General features: G+C 39.8%; 1 protein-coding gene across 3 annotated transcripts in view; it reads left to right on the forward strand.

The window, feature by feature from the left end:
* The window catches only part of LOC122781996 (equilibrative nucleoside transporter 1-like), a 35467-nt gene extending 20340 nt beyond the window's left edge, over nucleotides 1-15127 (forward strand). For 2 of the 3 annotated variants that reach the window (XM_044046158.1, XM_044046156.1), the window contains exons 2-13: nucleotides 3413-3505; nucleotides 4070-4151; nucleotides 4727-4908; nucleotides 5631-5770; nucleotides 6822-6956; nucleotides 8158-8255; nucleotides 8461-8542; nucleotides 8714-8796; nucleotides 8904-9012; nucleotides 10569-10654; nucleotides 12067-12266; nucleotides 13684-15127. In XM_044046158.1, the coding sequence (XP_043902093.1) occupies nucleotides 3477-3505; nucleotides 4070-4151; nucleotides 4727-4908; nucleotides 5631-5770; nucleotides 6822-6956; nucleotides 8158-8255; nucleotides 8461-8542; nucleotides 8714-8796; nucleotides 8904-9012; nucleotides 10569-10654; nucleotides 12067-12266; nucleotides 13684-13795 (1338 nt within the window). In that variant the 5' untranslated portion in view covers nucleotides 3413-3476 and the 3' untranslated portion in view covers nucleotides 13796-15127. Of the gene's footprint in view, nucleotides 1-2657; nucleotides 2769-3412; nucleotides 3506-4069; nucleotides 4152-4726; nucleotides 4909-5630; nucleotides 5771-6821; nucleotides 6957-8157; nucleotides 8256-8460; nucleotides 8543-8713; nucleotides 8797-8903; nucleotides 9013-10568; nucleotides 10655-12066; nucleotides 12267-13683 lie in introns of those variants that run through there. The other variant, XM_044046157.1, reaches the window with a different exon arrangement.
* The last annotated feature ends 2492 nt before the right edge of the window (nucleotides 15128-17619 follow it).

Here is a 17619-nt window from a genome sequence, read left to right on the forward strand (position 1 = left end):
GCTTGTCAAACAAACAAATCTGAGGCAAAACATTCATAGCATGTATGTGCATTAAATGTTGTGCAGAAGATATAAAACTGTTATAGATTGAACCTCTGTTGCATTGCTATTGATGAAAATGATATTGACATTGTTATCAAATTACTGCCCAGCCCTACACAGTATAGGTTATTTGCTTGCCAAAATCTGTCAATGAAGAGGATTAAACACAAGCTGCTTTGCAAATGTTAGAAAGTTGTAACTGTCCAAGTTTAGCATGTTTACATCTATGTGGAGTTTTCCTGTTGACAGTCATAACTAGGGATGGGCGAGATGTATTCTCTGAGATAATGTCGTGACTGAAACATGTGCAAGTTGATGTTATTGAGTATTTAAATGACTTTGCAAAAAACCCACACGTGGTCACATGACCACTTGTGGACCTACGTGATCACATGACCCTTCACTAGCATCCTCTTTGTCACACAGGTTAGCCACACATGGGTATGTTAAGAGGGAGAAAACAAGGGGACACCAGCCTCTGCAATTTATTCTTTGAATTATTGTATTATTTGCTCTTGCTTGCACAGTTTAACTTGCAGTGGAGCATCTAAATGTTTTATAAAATGTTTCTACACTGTATTTCATTACTTTGATTTTTGTTTTCCTTTGTGTCCATGCTTTGGAAATACAATTCAATGTATGAGCCAGAGTTAAGGGATTTCAGGCTGTTATGACAAGGGTATCGATATTGTTTTGTATTTTGACAATTAAAGTATATTGACTTATTATCATTGTTGTCAAAATACAAAAAAATATCGATACGCTTGTCATAACTCAGCCTGAAATCCCTTAACTCTGCCTCATACATTGAATTGTATTTCCAAAGCATCAAAAACCTTTGTATTTTTTTCCCACTGTTGTCTTCCTCCCTTCCCTGAGAGAAAACATTGGAATGAAAGTGTGTCACATAACTGACCTGCATGAGAACAAGCAGACCGATAATCCAATCATAGCACTGTCGTGGTATTCAATAACTCCACAGCCTACCCGCTAAAAATGTTTTAAAGGTGACATTCCATTATTGTTTTTCCTTCAGATCCATCATGAGGGTCCATGTATCCACTGAGACAGCCTTGACTTGACTTGTGCTGTTTAGCTTGTTTTGTCGCCAAAATGGTCTGTTGTGTGTTGTTTTTAAGAGACTTTTGTCGAGTTTCTCTGTTTAGGCAAGGTGTCACACAGTCATCTGAGCGCATGTCTTCCATCAGATCCTGAGCAAATGACGCCAGGAAAAAAGGGAGCAATGGTGTGAAAAAAAACAGTGTGGGAATAATTGTAAAATAAAACCGAATAGAGAACTAGAGAAACACTCTGAGCACAAACCTCTGCCAAGGTCACTTAGTGGCAATGAACCACCACAAAACTCGTAACTATTGCTTCTTTGAATGATAACCTAAGTCCCTCCAAACATATCATTAAAAAATTGCCTTCTCCAAGTTATGCTACTTGCATACAAACAATAAGTAGATTTAATTGAAGACTTGTCTTTTTGTTACTCTGTTTTTATAGATTGTCTTTTTTTCCCCGTTTCTTTTTTTTGCCTAGGTTTTCCCTTTTTAATGTTTTGATCTCTAAATTTTAATATTTTTTAATAGCTAATGAATTTTATTTCTGTGAAAGGTGCCATCATATGAAATTGATTATGTTGATGAAGAAAACACGGGTAGGGCTGGGCCACTGATATAATTCTTCAATATAGAAGTACAACAAACGTTCAATGTATATCAATATGAATGCAAACACACATATATATTTTTTTTTATCGAGGTTTTGCCTAAAATCTGTCAGTATTTCTTAGAGCACTGAGAACCAACACAGGCTTCAGTCAACGCCTGGACCAGAGTGAGAGGGAGCCCAGTAATTGCACTGCGGTTCTGGTTCTGAAACAGAACCATGTCCCTCTGCATGCACTCATCATTAGTCATTTGACCCACAAAGAAGACGTGAATAGTTGAGACAGATCTGTTGCATCAGGCAGAGCCAGCTGGAGGCCACAGCAGTCTTTTCAGCTGGGGATTACATGAGGAGAAATAACTTGAGACAGAGTTGGGCAACAGTGTGTGACAGAGCGTGGAGGACATGATTCCTGGGCTGTTTCAGCATCTGAGAAGGTTCACGCTTGATACACTATTAGAATGATGCAGTGCTGGGCGGCATGACCAAACATTTCTGTCATGCTATTTTTCAAAATGTCAACGGCTTCAGAACAGATAAAAGTATAAAAGCCGCACACTGAAAAACAGTGGAGACAAAAACAATTTGAGATGCATCCCATCATTTTTTCTCCTCTGAATTCACACACACACACACACACACACACACACACACACACACACACACATACACACACACACACACACACACACACACACACACACACACACAAATGTTTCGTTCTCAAACGTCATTTCTTCAGGAACAGATTTGACAACTGTGGAGTGGGTGTTGATGTTTATATGTCAGAGAGCAATCGCACATAATAACTAAGGATGTGTAGAAGAGGTTTGATGGACTGTTTTGAGATAAAGGGAAGAGGGGAGGGATGGACGAGCACTGAGATGCAAAGAGGGGCGGGTTCAATGTGCTGTAGACAGTGGTATGTCAACTGACCAAATCTGTGTATGGTATAAATTGAAGCACATAGAGCTTGTTCAGTCTTTCTATCAGTTGGATCTGACCAGAGAAAAGAGGGGCCATTTTTTCCCGCTAGTTGTACTCTACTGCAAGTAAGTTTTTATACGGTCTGTTGTAACCATTGATGGCATTTTTTGTAGAACTGTAAAGACTGTGGCACAAACCTTTGGAAGTCAAGTTGTTAGTATGTCTGCAACCAGTTATTATTTTCATTGTAGATGAATTTTGTTCTCCGTTTGTTGTTTTAAAGAGAAAAGTGGAACCAAGTCAAATTCCTTGTTTGTGTGCACAGACTTGTAATTTCATTATTTGTTTTGTACATAAAACCAGACATTCAGTTTTAAGTCATAGAGGAGCAAAGAAACCTGGAAATATTCACATTTAAAAAACTGAAAGCCAACAACTTGACTTTATTACACAAATTGAATTGTCAATTATTTGCTGAAATTGTTGGAGCCCTTTATTATAAAGTTTGAGTTTTTTTTTTACCACTGTTGATATGCAGCCACCATATCTGATGCTGAATTGGTTCATTGTCATTGTTTTCAGTTCAAATTACATTATGCAGCCAATTATTAAATTGCTGTGTTCAGTCCATACATGACAGTGGTGCTTGAAAATATAATGGTAATGACGTATGATGAGTAGAGAGACAGATGGCAGACGATGATAAAAATGTCTCTTAGGCACAGACATTTGAAGAGTTGAAGACACGTTTGTTATCTGTGTATTTCAGACTCGCTGCTGCCCCCGAACCATCTCTTGACTGAACACGTGTCTTAACCTTACAAACAACAACCATGACGGCCAGCAGCGCACCGCAGGACAAGTAAGAGAATCTGTCTTTTGTTTCAGTGAAGATCTATTTTTGCTAATTCAAGTTTTCACTATCAGCTTTAGGGTGAACACAAGAGTTTTGGATACAAAAAATGCTAGTTGATGCAAAACTGTAAATAGACTTAACATGGAAACCAGGTTGAATTCTCAGCATTTGTGAACACCCTGTGCGTCTGAATCACCTGAGCGGTCAGAGGAAATTCTCCGGAAAACACAGATTTTAAAACAAAATAAAAATGTAAACCTACAGTGACTCCATACATCCTGTAGCACTTAGACCTAGAGTAAAAGCAAAGCTTTGTCGTGTGGCCAAGATGAATAAGAGATAGAATCATCAGTCTCTTAACAATGTATCTTTTAAATATACTCATGTATAGTCAGATTAAATGAGTGACCTTCCATATTCATACAAATGATAGAATATTCATGCCCATCTCTAGTTTTGGATAAATTGATAAATAGTTTATTGATTACATATAGTTGAACACATATTTCAACTATTTCAGCTTATTTGATGTCCTTTTGTGAGCATTCTTTTTCTTCTTTTCTTTCCCAGATACAATGCAGTATGGATCATTTTCTTCATCCTGGGTCTGGGAACCCTCTTACCATGGAATTTCTTCATGACTGCAACAATGGTAAACAAAGTTGTAATCCTCTGGAATGAGCCCTGTTGGTGGTCCTGTGGTCCACTCCATTTAACTTAAAAAAAAAAAAAAAAAAACAAGCAAACAAAGATTGTTTATTTACCTTTCCTTTCAAAACCACCTGGTTTCACTCAGGATGGCCGACCTGACCCCATCCAGGTGGATTCCTCTGATCCCTCACCATTCTCTTTGAGTCTTAAAGGGTTAAACCTCTTAAAAAGTGGATTTCAGTTTAATTTTCCTGGGAGAGATAATGTGGTCCTGCCCTTGGGCTGCAGTCACAACAGCTTGCAGCACTTAACTCAGTTACACAACTCAATACTTTGGTTGTATACCCAAAAGCAAGGCGATCTTACCCTAACCATGCAACATGAAATAATGCGTTTTTAGTTCATTATTTTTGTTTATTTTTTGTCACCTAGCAGAAACAAATACAGCCTAAAGCAGCTATATGACACTAACTTTTTCAATTCATATGAATTCCGTCCCATGTTAGCCGTTTCTGTTGAAACATCATCATGATGATGACGACGATGAAGAAATGTCCACCCCTTTTGTTTCTCCAGTACTTCACCAGCAGACTGAAGGACTCGCCCACCGGTCTCTCGTTCAACGAGACGGCCAACGTGACAGCGATGGGGGGAGACACTCGCAATGTCCTGGAGTCGAAGTTTAACAATGTGATGACCCTGTGTGCCATGGTGCCTCTGCTCATTTTCACCTGCCTCAACTCCTTCATACACCAGAGGTATCCACCCTGTCGTACTCTCGCATGTTCGCACAAAAGTTAAAACTTAATGACCTAGATAGATAGATAGATTGATGTCTCTATCTGTGTGTGTGTGTGTGTGTGTGTGCAACCAATGTTCAGTTTCTCAGAGAAAGAGGAGGGTTTGAAGGTTGACAAGGCAAACTCTTCACCTTATTTTTCATGCTTGTCTTTCATTTCAGTCCCCACGTACACGCCTGCTATAAATGTCATAGTCCTGTTATGTGAAGGTCTTAGAATATGTTTGCTTTAATCAGAGTTGGATTGAGACAGATCTTGGGTGGAACCCGAACACGGCCGTCTCTTCCCCTGCACAAATACACCAAGGAATGCTATTTATGTTCTCTGCTTTACTCTTTCTTTCCTTCATCTCTTTTCTGCCGCTGTCTCTCCCTATAATATATGTACTGTTTCATTTCTGCTGGCCCTTTTTTTTTCTCACAAACATCGCATAAACTTTTCTATTTTTGTTTTTTCTTTGCTTTTTCTGTTGAAATGACATCTAACTTCTCAGAATAAAACCCCTGTTTCTTGTTTCTAGTTCTATATGTTGCAAATAGTTCTGAGCTCTATCTTGCATAGAAACCACATTTACATCGCTTCTTTTTTTTTGTCACATTTCCCCAATTTGCTTCCCATGTTTTATATGTGAATTCTTGGTTATGTGCTTGGATTGGTGACATGGTGTGCGTGTGTCTCAGGATCCCTCAGAAGCTGCGGATCTCTGGCAGCCTGACGGTCATTCTCGTGGTTTTCCTGCTAACGGCTGTGTTCGTCAAAGTGGACATTGAGCCAATGCCCTTCTTTACCCTCACCATGATCAAAATCATCTGCATCAACTGTGAGTTTCACACACACAAAACATCGTCTGCCTGTGATCACGGCAGAAAGTCTTTATATCTTCTTTGAGGGAAAAGTTATAGCTTGTATCAAACGGACACATAACAGCCCTTCGGCTGTTTGAACCTCATCCGCTCTTTTTCTTGTGGTTTTTTTTGTGACAGTGCTGTAATAAGATGGACTTGGGTTTATTAATCGTCCCCCACAAACTTTGATTGTTATTCCTTCGTTGACCGTTTGTTTCTGTAACCAGAGTGAAAAGGGGTCACCTTTAATTACTCTTGTTTTTACTGTGGGTGTGGAAGGATTTCTAAGAAAGTGCAGATGTGACACAGCCTGGCAGCAGACCACATTTACACCAGCGAGGCTAGAGAAGGGGGAACACCTCGCCTTATAATCCATCGACACAGCAACACACATTGCATTCACTAAAAAACAGAAAGGAAACATCTTCTACAGTGATGTTGTGTCAATCAAATGATTTTGATGAATGACTTCCATGCGTCTTCCTCTTTTCTTGTTTTTGTTGTTGATCAAAATCATCTGCATCCACTCTGTGCTGGGAAAATCCCTCTCTCTAGTGAATGCACACACACACACACACACACACACACAGAGTCGGACGACACTGAGCTTCAGAACAGTCTGTAAACTTACTGTGCTTGTTTATTTACAAAGCCTCCACGAGCAGCAGGGATAAGCTCATCCTCCTCCTTGTTCTCTGTTGGGCCGTTCCTGACCCCCACATCTTCATAAGGAACAACCCATCGTGTTTCATTTAGAGAGGAGGACTTTGTGACCTCGAGGCTTTCATATCTGTTCTGGCACATTCCTTTTTGTGGACACTCGTTACCAGATTTCTGAAGCTAATGGATTCCCAAACATGTGTAACACATTTTTATCTACTGGCGGTGCAACAGTTACGGAAAACATTGACTTTGTTCCATGTCGTTTTCAGAAAGGTCGTCAACTTTCTCTTTGAGGTGGTACTGGATATTTAGAGGCTCTTTTTCCTGGTTCCATAACATGTTTTTATTGTTTTCTCTCCCCAGCATTCGGGGCGATTCTTCAGGGCAGCCTGTTCGGTCTGGCAGGGATACTGCCTGCATCCTACACCACACCCATCATGAGTGGACAGGGGCTGGCCGGCACCTTTGCTGCTTTCTCCATGATCTGTGCGCTGGCCAGTACGTCTCACACACACATCACTAGGAAGTCTCCTCTCATAAATACTGTCACGAAATGGTGTACAACACAACAGACTCATTTTAGGATGTAGTATGGGCCAACAGCAACATTTACTGAATTTTTTTCCTCTAAAATGGGGGTGGAGTGGCTCAGTGGTTAAGACCCTACCTTGTGTACCAAAGAATGGTCGCAAGTTCGATTCCACCCCTGGCTAATTGTACTTGATTCCATTGTAAGTCGCTTTGGATAAAAGCGTCTGCTAAATGACATGTAATGTAAAATGAATCAGGAATATGTTTTTTTTTGTGTTAGCTGCTTCAGAAAAATAAGCTGCAAAGTATTAAAAGTATTGTTCTTAAAACCACAGTGTGTAAGTTGTAAATATATCCAAATGTCCTTTATGGTCAAATCAGTTCACACAATGCTGATTAAGCTGACCAGCTCCACATGGCTCTCTGTGTTTCTCAGTATAGTCATGTGTAGATTCAGTCATTTAGCATTGTGCTCGTCAAGTGAGACGGCCGTAAATGCAAAGAAACACCCACAAAAAGTTTTGGAAGTGAATTCTACTGCTGAAAAAACCTGTTTGTCTAGCAGTTTGACGTGACCTCACCCTCCTCTGCGCTGCCTCGGTCAGATCAGATAGTTTTGCTTGGCAGGGCCTGTTTTCAATGGATTATGTAGCATACAAACGATGTTGGGGTGTTTCTGTTGATGAAGACGTAATAAATGCAGTGTGAATTAGAGATGTTAACCTCTTGAATAACTTCATAACCATCTTGTCATTGGGCGTCGACAACAAATGCCACAGTTTGCAAATATTTGAATAAACTTGAGAGGCAGTCCATGTAAGTGCCTGAGAAAACTGATGGTTCAACGTTTAAAAGAGCTAAATATACAGATTGATTTTTTATTTTTTTTAATTAAATCAGCAAAGGGAACATCACTTGCAACTATGTATATAGCAATAGTCAGACGGTGAATAATAATAATTGAAGCCTTTTTACATGCTTCTTGTTTTGATGGATTTGCCTTATTCAACAAGTATGACTTGTGTGTTTTTTTAAGTGTAGTATAATTGGTAGATTAATTGAAACTTTCAGTATTGGTAAAAAGACTGAATTCAACAAGATTAGTTTTTAAAATTGACTGATTGTTTAAATCAACATTAATGATTATATATGTGTTTGGTGTGTGTAGGTGGTTCAGCCTTGCAGGACAGTGCTTTTGGTTACTTCATCACCGCCTGTGTTGCCATTCTCCTGGCCATCTTGTCCTACTTCGTCCTGCCCAGGATGGTAAGACTGTCTCACTGAGTTAAACGACTTTGTTTTATTTATTTTCTTAGTACGTTTGTATTTGTTTTACCACCACTACTGCATTTCACTCTCATTTAGTTTGTGCCGTGCAAACTGTACGATGATGTCTCTGTAGTCTGTGACCTCCTGTCCTTTGTCTCCACGGGCTCAGAGGACTTGCCTCACTGTCGTTGTTTTGTAACAGGAGTTTTTCCAGTACTACATGGACAGTAATGGATCCAGGCCCTCTGCTGACGAGGAAAACAAGATGGACTTACTTAAAAAAGGTAGATTCAGTGTGCTCAAATATTCAGGTTTTACTTAGCAGTGGTCCGTTTGGTTCAGTCCTTCTGACCAGTGAGACCAGTCTAGCATGTGAGAAACCCTAAATAAACGGGAGATATTTGCCTTTATATGGCTACTAAAATAATGGAGAGAACTGTTCGTTTGCTTTTCAGAAACTCCAGCAGAGAAGCGACCTGCGGGTCTGATGGAGGACGAGGCCAAACCCACCATGTCTGTGTTTAACATCTTCAAACAGGTGAAAGGACGGCTTTATCACGTCACTGGTTTTCAGATCATGCCGTTATTACTGTGGATGCAGCCTGCCATCATGAAACTGATGATGATCTTTGATGCTTTAATCAGATCTGGGTGATGGCTCTGTCCGTGTGCTGCATCTTCACCGTCACCATCGGAACATTTCCTGCCGTGACCGCCGATGTCCGGTCCACAGTTGCTAATGGAAGTGCCTGGGGTGAGTATGTATGTCTTTAGGGTTGGGCAGTTTTCCGCAGCACTGTCGCTGTAAAGCCGTGCTCAGGTTGGCATCAAACAGAAAACGGTACAGCTGTGCTCTCACAGCCACACTTCAGGAGCATGTTTTTACTTGACCAAACTCTTTTATTCTAGTAGTAGTAGTAGTAGTAGTAGTAGATGACTATATTATCCCTATGGGACAGTTGGGTGTGCAGCACAATCACAAGGCATTTTGTTACACTTCACTTGAGCTGAAGCTAACGACTATATTCATAATCGATTAATCTGTTGAGTATTTTCTCGATTAATCGAGTAATCGTCTGGTTAGAGAAATATAGATCAGTGTTTGTCAAACCTGGAAATAATGATATTGTCAAATGTCTTGTTTTTGTCCACAAACCAAACATATTGTTTAAATTGTAATGATTTCTTTGTTATATGGAGCAAAGAAACCAGAAAATATTCACATTTAAGAAGCTGAGAAATCATAGAAACTACAAAATATACACTTTTAATATGCAGAAAAATCACAGAAACTAGAAAATATTTACATTGATGAAGCTGAAAAATCACAGAAACTAGCAAATATTCACATGAGAACAACAGACAACATAAGGAACACTCTTTCTACCCACACTAGCGCTCTGCACCATGGGTGTGACTGGGCCAGCTGCATGACTGGCTTATTTTAACTCATTTAGTGCTTTTATGGCTTGTGGAATAAATGTAAATTTGGATCTGTTTTTGGTCTGTGGGGGGTGCAGAAATGACGTCTAGATGACAGCAGTCCCTCCCTCCATGTCACTCATACACACACGCATGCACACAATGACAATGGACCCATCCTCAGACTCGCAATTAATGAGCATGACAACGTTAAACGTGTGCGTAAAAGCAGCTGAACACTGTGAGGAAACCACAGATTCTGTGTGTGTGTGTGGTGATGATGCAGTGAAGGATAATGTTGGAGCAGGGAACAGTCACACAGTGTGTGTGTTTTTATATCACTTTTCAATTTTTATTTATTTAGTCCACATTGGCCAGACCTAGTGAGCCAATAATTTAGACACATGAGAGGGAAAACATTCAGGGGGAAAAGTGCCACATTTTTATCCCCTTTACAAACATTTGTCATCCACAAAGCCTTTTTTATTTTCTTCTTTTTTCCCCCCAATGTGAAGATTGTTGACAGGGAGAATATTTAATCCTCACCCTAGAAAGATGGGCTTGGAAAAATAAACGTTTCAAAGCTTTAATTTCACACGTTTGCCTGATTTGGATTTAAGTTCCCACACGGAGCACAGATTCTATTCTGGGGTTTGGTTTCACACGACCTGGAGTCACAGAATGAAAATTTCAAAGCAGCGAGAGACGTAGTACATCAGGATGTTTTGATATGAATCAAGATCACAGCTGGAATCCTTACAAACAGCTGTGAACCCAAACTGACAGTAGCTTCCGTTCCTCACACTCTGCGCTCCACCTTTCATACCCACAGTGGCGATGGTCGCTAACAGCAGCACGTTTTGTTGTGCTCCATTTTTGTTTTTACAGATATGTACTTCATCCCCGTGTCATGTTTCCTCCTCTTCAATGTGATGGACTGGGCTGGCAGGAGTTTGACGGCCGTCTGTATGTGGGTCAGTTAAACGCACGATACATTGTCTATCAACATGCTCAGTAGGACTAAACTATGTAGTGTGTGTATGTGTATATACGTATATGTGTATATGTATGTGTATGTATGTATGTATGTATGTATGTATATATGTATGTATGTATATATATATATGTGTGTGTGTGTATATATATGTATGTGTATATGTGTATGTGTGTGTTTGTGTGTGTATATATCCAATTTGATCCAACTTTATTTATAAAGCACTTTAAAAACAACAGCTGAAACAAAGTGCTGTACATCAGAGATAAATAAAACAAATAAAATATAAAAACATAAGAACTAATAGACCTAAAAGCAAATAATAAAACAATAAAATACTGTAGAAAGTATAAGAACACAACACAATTAGGTCAGCATTTGTTACTGTGCCGCTGCAGGTGTAGATGGATTGACTTCTCAGCTGTGATACAGGATGAGGAACATCTTCTCAGATTGAACATTGGACATTATTAATGATCAAAATAGACATATTTCCTTGAATTATCAGTCATCGTTAACTCAGCCGTCCTCAAAACCTTATCCAGGAATGCAGAAAAGCCACAAACATGTCTAATTTCACCGTAATCCACAGCAAATGGTCCAATTGAGTGGCTCCGTACAAAGTGAGTACAGTGAGTTTAAAGTGGTCTGACCTGCACTGGAATGCAGCATTTTGGGGCCAAATTGAGGCAGATGGCAGGAGAGTCAGCTGCTCCGGGATCATGCAAGCTTATTTATCTTTGGATAACAGGAACCTGACTGTCGGGCACACACGCTCACATACACTCCACTGTAACTGGCTGGTTCAGACCCAAAAAAAGCCACAGATTTGTCAATAAATACAGTGAGTCATAATGTTTAGATGCATGTTAACTGCAGTATCTCTCATTGCAGTTGTTTAACAAGGTCTCTTATTTCTCTGCCCACCAAGTACTTGGGGTTGCTAAATGGGGATAAATATCTTCTCCACAATGTTCATCATACATGTCGATATCGTGTTAACTATCAATTTTGGATGTATTGTGCAGCCTTACTCATTTATACAGCTCAGTTGTCTCGCACAAGGCAGTTCCCACACAGAACTCTTCTGTATGTTTCAGCGCCAAATTATCCCGATTAGTCGATTTAATCGTTTCAATGATCGACGACAAGTCATCTATCAAAATACTTACTTGTTGCAGCCCTGTAGATTCATTTAAAATGATTATATTTGCCACTCATGTAATCTCTAACAGTTTAAAAAATGATGCATATTTCAAACCACAGATGAATTTGTGGCAATTTATTCGAATAAATAACATGAATCAAATAAATAGACCTTAGTTTCACAGATCAGCCCCCCCTGACGTTTTTCATTCTCTTCTCTTTGTTTCTCTCCGTCTCTCTCTGCAGCCGGGCAAAGACAGTATGTGGCTTCCCGTCCTGGTGGTTCTGCGCGTCATCTTCATCCCCCTCTTCATGCTGTGTAACGTCATGCCTCGTCACTACCTCCCTGTGCTGTTTGGCCACGACGCCTGGTACATCATCTTCATGATCTTCTTCTCCTTCTCCAACGGATACCTGGCCAGCCTCTGCATGTGTTTTGGACCCAAGTAAATGACACACACACACGCACACACGCACACGCAGAGTTTCTCGCCTCTAAACAAAACACTCGCCTCATAAAATGTACACCTGCTTCAGTCAAATTTCAAAATCATCTCACTGTAAGTCACTCACTCTCCCACACCAAAGTCCATAAAGAAAAGCAGTGATTTTACGTGGCACACAGGAGTTGTGAATCCACTGCTGCATCCATCTGTACGTTCACCTGTGTTATTTTGTGACTGGTGAATCTGAACAAGGGATTTTAAAACAACAAAGTGACACCAATGTATCAAACACAGCAGCAGTAGAACAGCATCTCCTGTGTTCCTGAAAGCTACAAATGCTGATTATTTTCTCCATGGCCATTGGACGTGGGAAAATGTTCTTAAGATAATGATAGAATTTTTTAGGCTAAAATGTTTCATATTTTCCTTTTTCCCTGCTGGCAGACTTGTTCTTAATGAGTGAGTGTCTGCTGTTCCCATGCTCAAACAGTCCTAAATAAATCTTTAGAAAAGTATTTAGAGTTGCAGCTAACGATTATTTTAATAATCGAGTAATCGTTTGGTCCATAAAATGTCAGAAAATAACGAAAAATATTGATCAGTGTTTGTCAAATGTGGAAATTATGACATTCTCAAATGTCTTGTTTTTGTCCACAAACCAAAACAAATACCAAAAAATTATTTATTGAGGGGAAAAAAAGCAGAATGTGTATATATATGTATGTATATATATGTATATATATATGTATGTATATATATATGTGTGTGTATATATATATATATATATATATATATATATATATATATTCACATCATATACAGTTTTTTCCTCCTTCCTTCTTTCGCCCCCCTCCCCATACAGTGAGTACAAACTGGAAAAGTCACTAATACATTTGCAAGGAGGTCAAAATTATTCAGTTTTTAATTATTTCTTTGTTACGTAGAGCAAAGAAACCAGAAAAGATTCACATTTAAGAAGCTGAAACAATCAGAGATCTTGTTTTAATCATGAAAAAAGCTTCAAATGAAATGAAATTAAGAATCGAGTAATCGTTTCAGCTCTAGTAATTTATTATATTTTGGTTAGTTATGTGTAAATCTTGTCCAGACAGCATCCAGTAAACAGCAGGAACAGGTGTGATTGAGCATGCAGGCCTATGTCAGGCAGTTGTTTAGAGCTGCACAAATCAAATGTGCAGCATTTCAATACTGGACGACCGTGTTCGTGAGAAGTCGAGATTATGTGCAGAGCAGGAATGTAAAGGGTGAAAAGAAAACACTGAGAAACTATTTGACCAATGGCATTTGATCATATTTAAAAGTTGGACACGTTTCATAATGTCAAGGGACACGCAGTTGATCTTCAATACAGACATCATTTAATTAAATGACTAACCCCTTTGTTGTGTCTCAACAGGAAGGTGGCTCAGCATGAAGCAGAGACAGCAGGAGCCATCATGGCCTTCTTCCTGTCCCTGGGTTTGGCGCTGGGCGCTGCAGTGTCCTTTGCTTTCCGGGCCATAATCTAAACCCTGCAGCAGAAGTAGAGTAGACCACGTCTCGCCCTCCAGGGAGAAACCTGTCAACATCTGGACTAACTGTGCAACAACTCTCTGACTGAGCGGAGGCAGCGTGGCCGAAGACCAGAGAAGCTCGGCCTGTGGCTGTGGAGATTCGTCTGGTCTGGTCTCATCACCACGGCAACAAAATGAGCTGAAAATGTTACTGAATGTTTTTGTTTTTATTTCCTGTAAACACAACAGCTTGTGTCTTTTTTTTTTATTAATGCTACTGATCAAATAGATTGTTTTTCTCTGAGTTCAAACCAAATGTGTAAAAAAAGTAAAAAGTAGTGGAGTGGTCTCCTCGTGGAGAAAGTCTTTTAGTGTATTTCAAATTGTGCCAGATATCAGACTCCTGCCAAGCCATGAGGCCCGAACAGTGACTGTAGACGAGCATGAGCACCGTCACAGAATCCTCATTCATACATAAAAACGTTCTTTTGCACACAATCATAGTCAAAATAAAAGGGTTGGATTGTATCGCGGTGGTTAAACACGTCATTAGTCTTAAACACATTTGTACATGTGAGGCTCTGTGACGCAGGTGTTGGGCTCGTCTGCGGTCGACTGTTATAAATTGAACTCCCTCTTTTAAGCGTGAGCAGTGCAATGCCACGGCTTCTAACTCCATTTAAACCAAATGACACAAAAGACGTGTGGGAAAACCGAGGAACTTTGCAGGGAGGTCCAAAAAAACCGCTTTGCTCCCTCCCGACTCTTTCAGTATTAACGCAGAGCATCTGAAAACATCCTGCATAACAAGTCGATCAGAATCTCAGTGAGTGTTAAGAATGCACTGAATCTAAAGGCGAGGTTGAAACAAATAATCTGGGCCACTTAACTCGATGGTAACCTTCTCTGTATATAATTCTTATTTTTGTTAGCGATTGTTTGTAGGCTTTCCTGTTGTTTTTAAGTGAAGTTTCTTTCATTTGAAGAAGAAAAAACCCCTGTTATTTTAAACGGAGGTCACATTATTCAGGCCTTGTTTCTTTTGTTACTGCATCTTCCTGATGAAATACAGTTATGACTTTAAATGTAAACCTACTCTCATGTAGGATAATATTTGTACCAGAAGTAGTTTTGTTTTAATACAAAATGAATGAGGAGATTAGATTCCCCATCAGCCTGTTCTTTTTGTGTTTTTGTGGCCTTTTGATGCTTTTTTTATTGAAAGTTCATAACAGCCTGTTTGTTTACAAGCACAATGTTTGTCTGCTCTTCCATATTTGAAGTTACATGTTAAGAAAATGTTTCTCATGTTGCAGCTTAAGAAAAAAATAAACCCGTATTTTTAAACATCTGGCTCCTCCTGTTGGTCATTGTTGGAAATGCACTGGTGGTGAGGGTGAGAGGAGTGAGCTAAAACATCTGGAAACAGCAGCAGCAGATGTTACAATGCAGCTTTACTCTGTTCTGACTGAAACTGAAAATGTATCACTGGTTAAACTTAACATTTCACCCATTTATCTGTTTTTATTTATTTTCCCAGACCTTTTACTCATAAAACTCGACAGAAACACAGTATAGGGCTGTGTACGTGTTTTATTTTCTATGAAGGAACTTTGACGTCGGCTTTTTGTCAATTTAATATACTGTTTTTCAATCCCAACTTCCTCTGTTGTAGGAATGTGACATGTAAAGAATCGCAGATCCACTGTTTGATCATCGAATAACACATTTGCTTCTGTAAATTAGAAAAAAGGGTGAAGTGGCACTTTAATTAGTTAACACACACACACACCACACGGCACGGGTTAGGTTGCATCTCCACTACAAAAAAGTACTTACTTAACGTGGGCGGGGTCATCATTGCATGGCTGAGTGAAACTGCGGTGACTTCCTGTTATACGCGAGACACATACACACACACACGAGTCACAAGTGACTTTACACCAGACTTCTGTAGTTGTTGGAGATTAACCCACGTTTTTAGGATTGTTAAGTAGTTTATCTACAATTCGGCACTGTTCGGCTTGATTTCTGTCCACACGTCTCCGGAGTACAGCCTCCTACTCCACAGACTACAGCGGTCTATGATGCCGCTCGCGATCAGCGGCGCTGTCCCTAAATACACCACTCCACCTTAAAAGACTCCTGTTAAATATAGAAGTTTCCCTGGTAGTTGTTGGAGATTAACACGCGTTTTTAGGAGTGTTAAGTAGTTTTAAGTGACCTACAGTTCGGCGCTGTTCGGCTTGATTTCTATGTGGGACGTCTCTTCCTGTGACGGGACTCTGGCCAGTCAGCGGCCGGCAGCCTGACCAATCATCGCATAGTACTTACTTGAGCACGCTTGGAACCTCGCCTATGCCAGTGGTAACGCTACTTAAACCGTGGCGTGGCGAGTAGAGCCGGTGGACATGCTCCAATAGAGAAAAACAAACTTTCACTCTCACATTCACACCTACGGCAAATTTAGAGTGACCAATTTAACTAATCCCCATATTGCATGTTTTTGGACTGTGGGAGGAAGCTGGAGAAAAACCAGGCACACACGGGGAGAACATGCAAACTCCATGCAGAAAGAACCTTGTTCCAACTGGGGCTCGAACCTGGGTCTTCTTGCTGTTATAAGCACATTTTTGTTTATGTTCACAGTAGAAATATATTTTCATTGCTGTTTGTTTCAGATTCTGGAATTCTTTTCTTTGCATTTAACACGTAGAGATGGCTGGATGATGTAGGGAAAGGTCAAAGCCAAATAAAGTCAACTTCACATCTGTCTTCACGGTCATATTGTGCTGCTTCACTTAAAATAAGAGGATGCTCTCTTACCTTGATGCAGCGCTGTTCGTGAAAATTGACAGCAAAGACAGATGAAGAATGTACAGCCTAAGTTACATGTTATAGCAGTGGAGCCCAAGTCAGCTCAGCCTCCCCTGAGCAGAGATTCCAACCAGTTATCATGTAATGAACACATGAGCATACACACGCTGTGAGTGAGTGCTTGGGTCAGAATGACTTATTAGTCCTCGTTATTTCTGCTAATATCACAAACAATTTCCTGGCAGCCAAACTCACTGAAACCTCCTATTGGTAAACACAGTGATTTGGGAAAGGTCATTGTACCCTTAAACATTGGCACTGTTCACTGACAACAGTTTAGTTTGTTTCCTCTAATAGTCTCACAGTTCAACTAATGTTCAAAACACTGACGCCAGAATTCTGTTCTTCAGAGCACATATGTCGCTGGTTCCAAGACCTCTGACCTTTCCCTGACATCATTTTCTTACTACATATCCCCCCTCTCATGTGGATTTATTCCCACATACAAAAAGTTACAGGCTTATACACTCAGGACTGTCATGTGATAATGACATCATTGTGATACTGTAGTAAGGTCACTGAAATCCATGACATTCGTGCTGATCAGGCTTCTCAGTGTGAACACTTTTCTCTAAACTATTTACTATTTACAGTAAAGTATTCTCATAAAATGCTACAATTAATCAATAGTTTTTATTCTCACTGGTAAAGTCAGTGCTTACAGTTTTACACATAGCTTTTCTTTATTAGAATAATAACAAAGCAGATTCATCATAATTTCCTGCAGTCAAAATGTTCAAGACTGATGAGAAATGAGACTCCTTCTGTTTCCTGTGTGATTCTTGCAGTTAGAATGTGCTCAGTGTTTGTCAGAGACAGGAGAATGTGTGTTAAAAAAATAATGACCAAAAATATAACATAAAATGTAATAACTAACCTCATCAGTTGCTTCTTGTGCCTCTCTAAACAGATCACAACGGAGCCACAAGAGTTGTTTTAATGATTTATTCTTAAGGTAAACA

The sequence above is a fragment of the Solea senegalensis genome, linkage group LG15 (genome assembly GCF_019176455.1).
Source record: "Solea senegalensis isolate Sse05_10M linkage group LG15, IFAPA_SoseM_1, whole genome shotgun sequence".
Taxonomy (NCBI): Eukaryota; Metazoa; Chordata; class Actinopteri; order Pleuronectiformes; family Soleidae; genus Solea; species Solea senegalensis.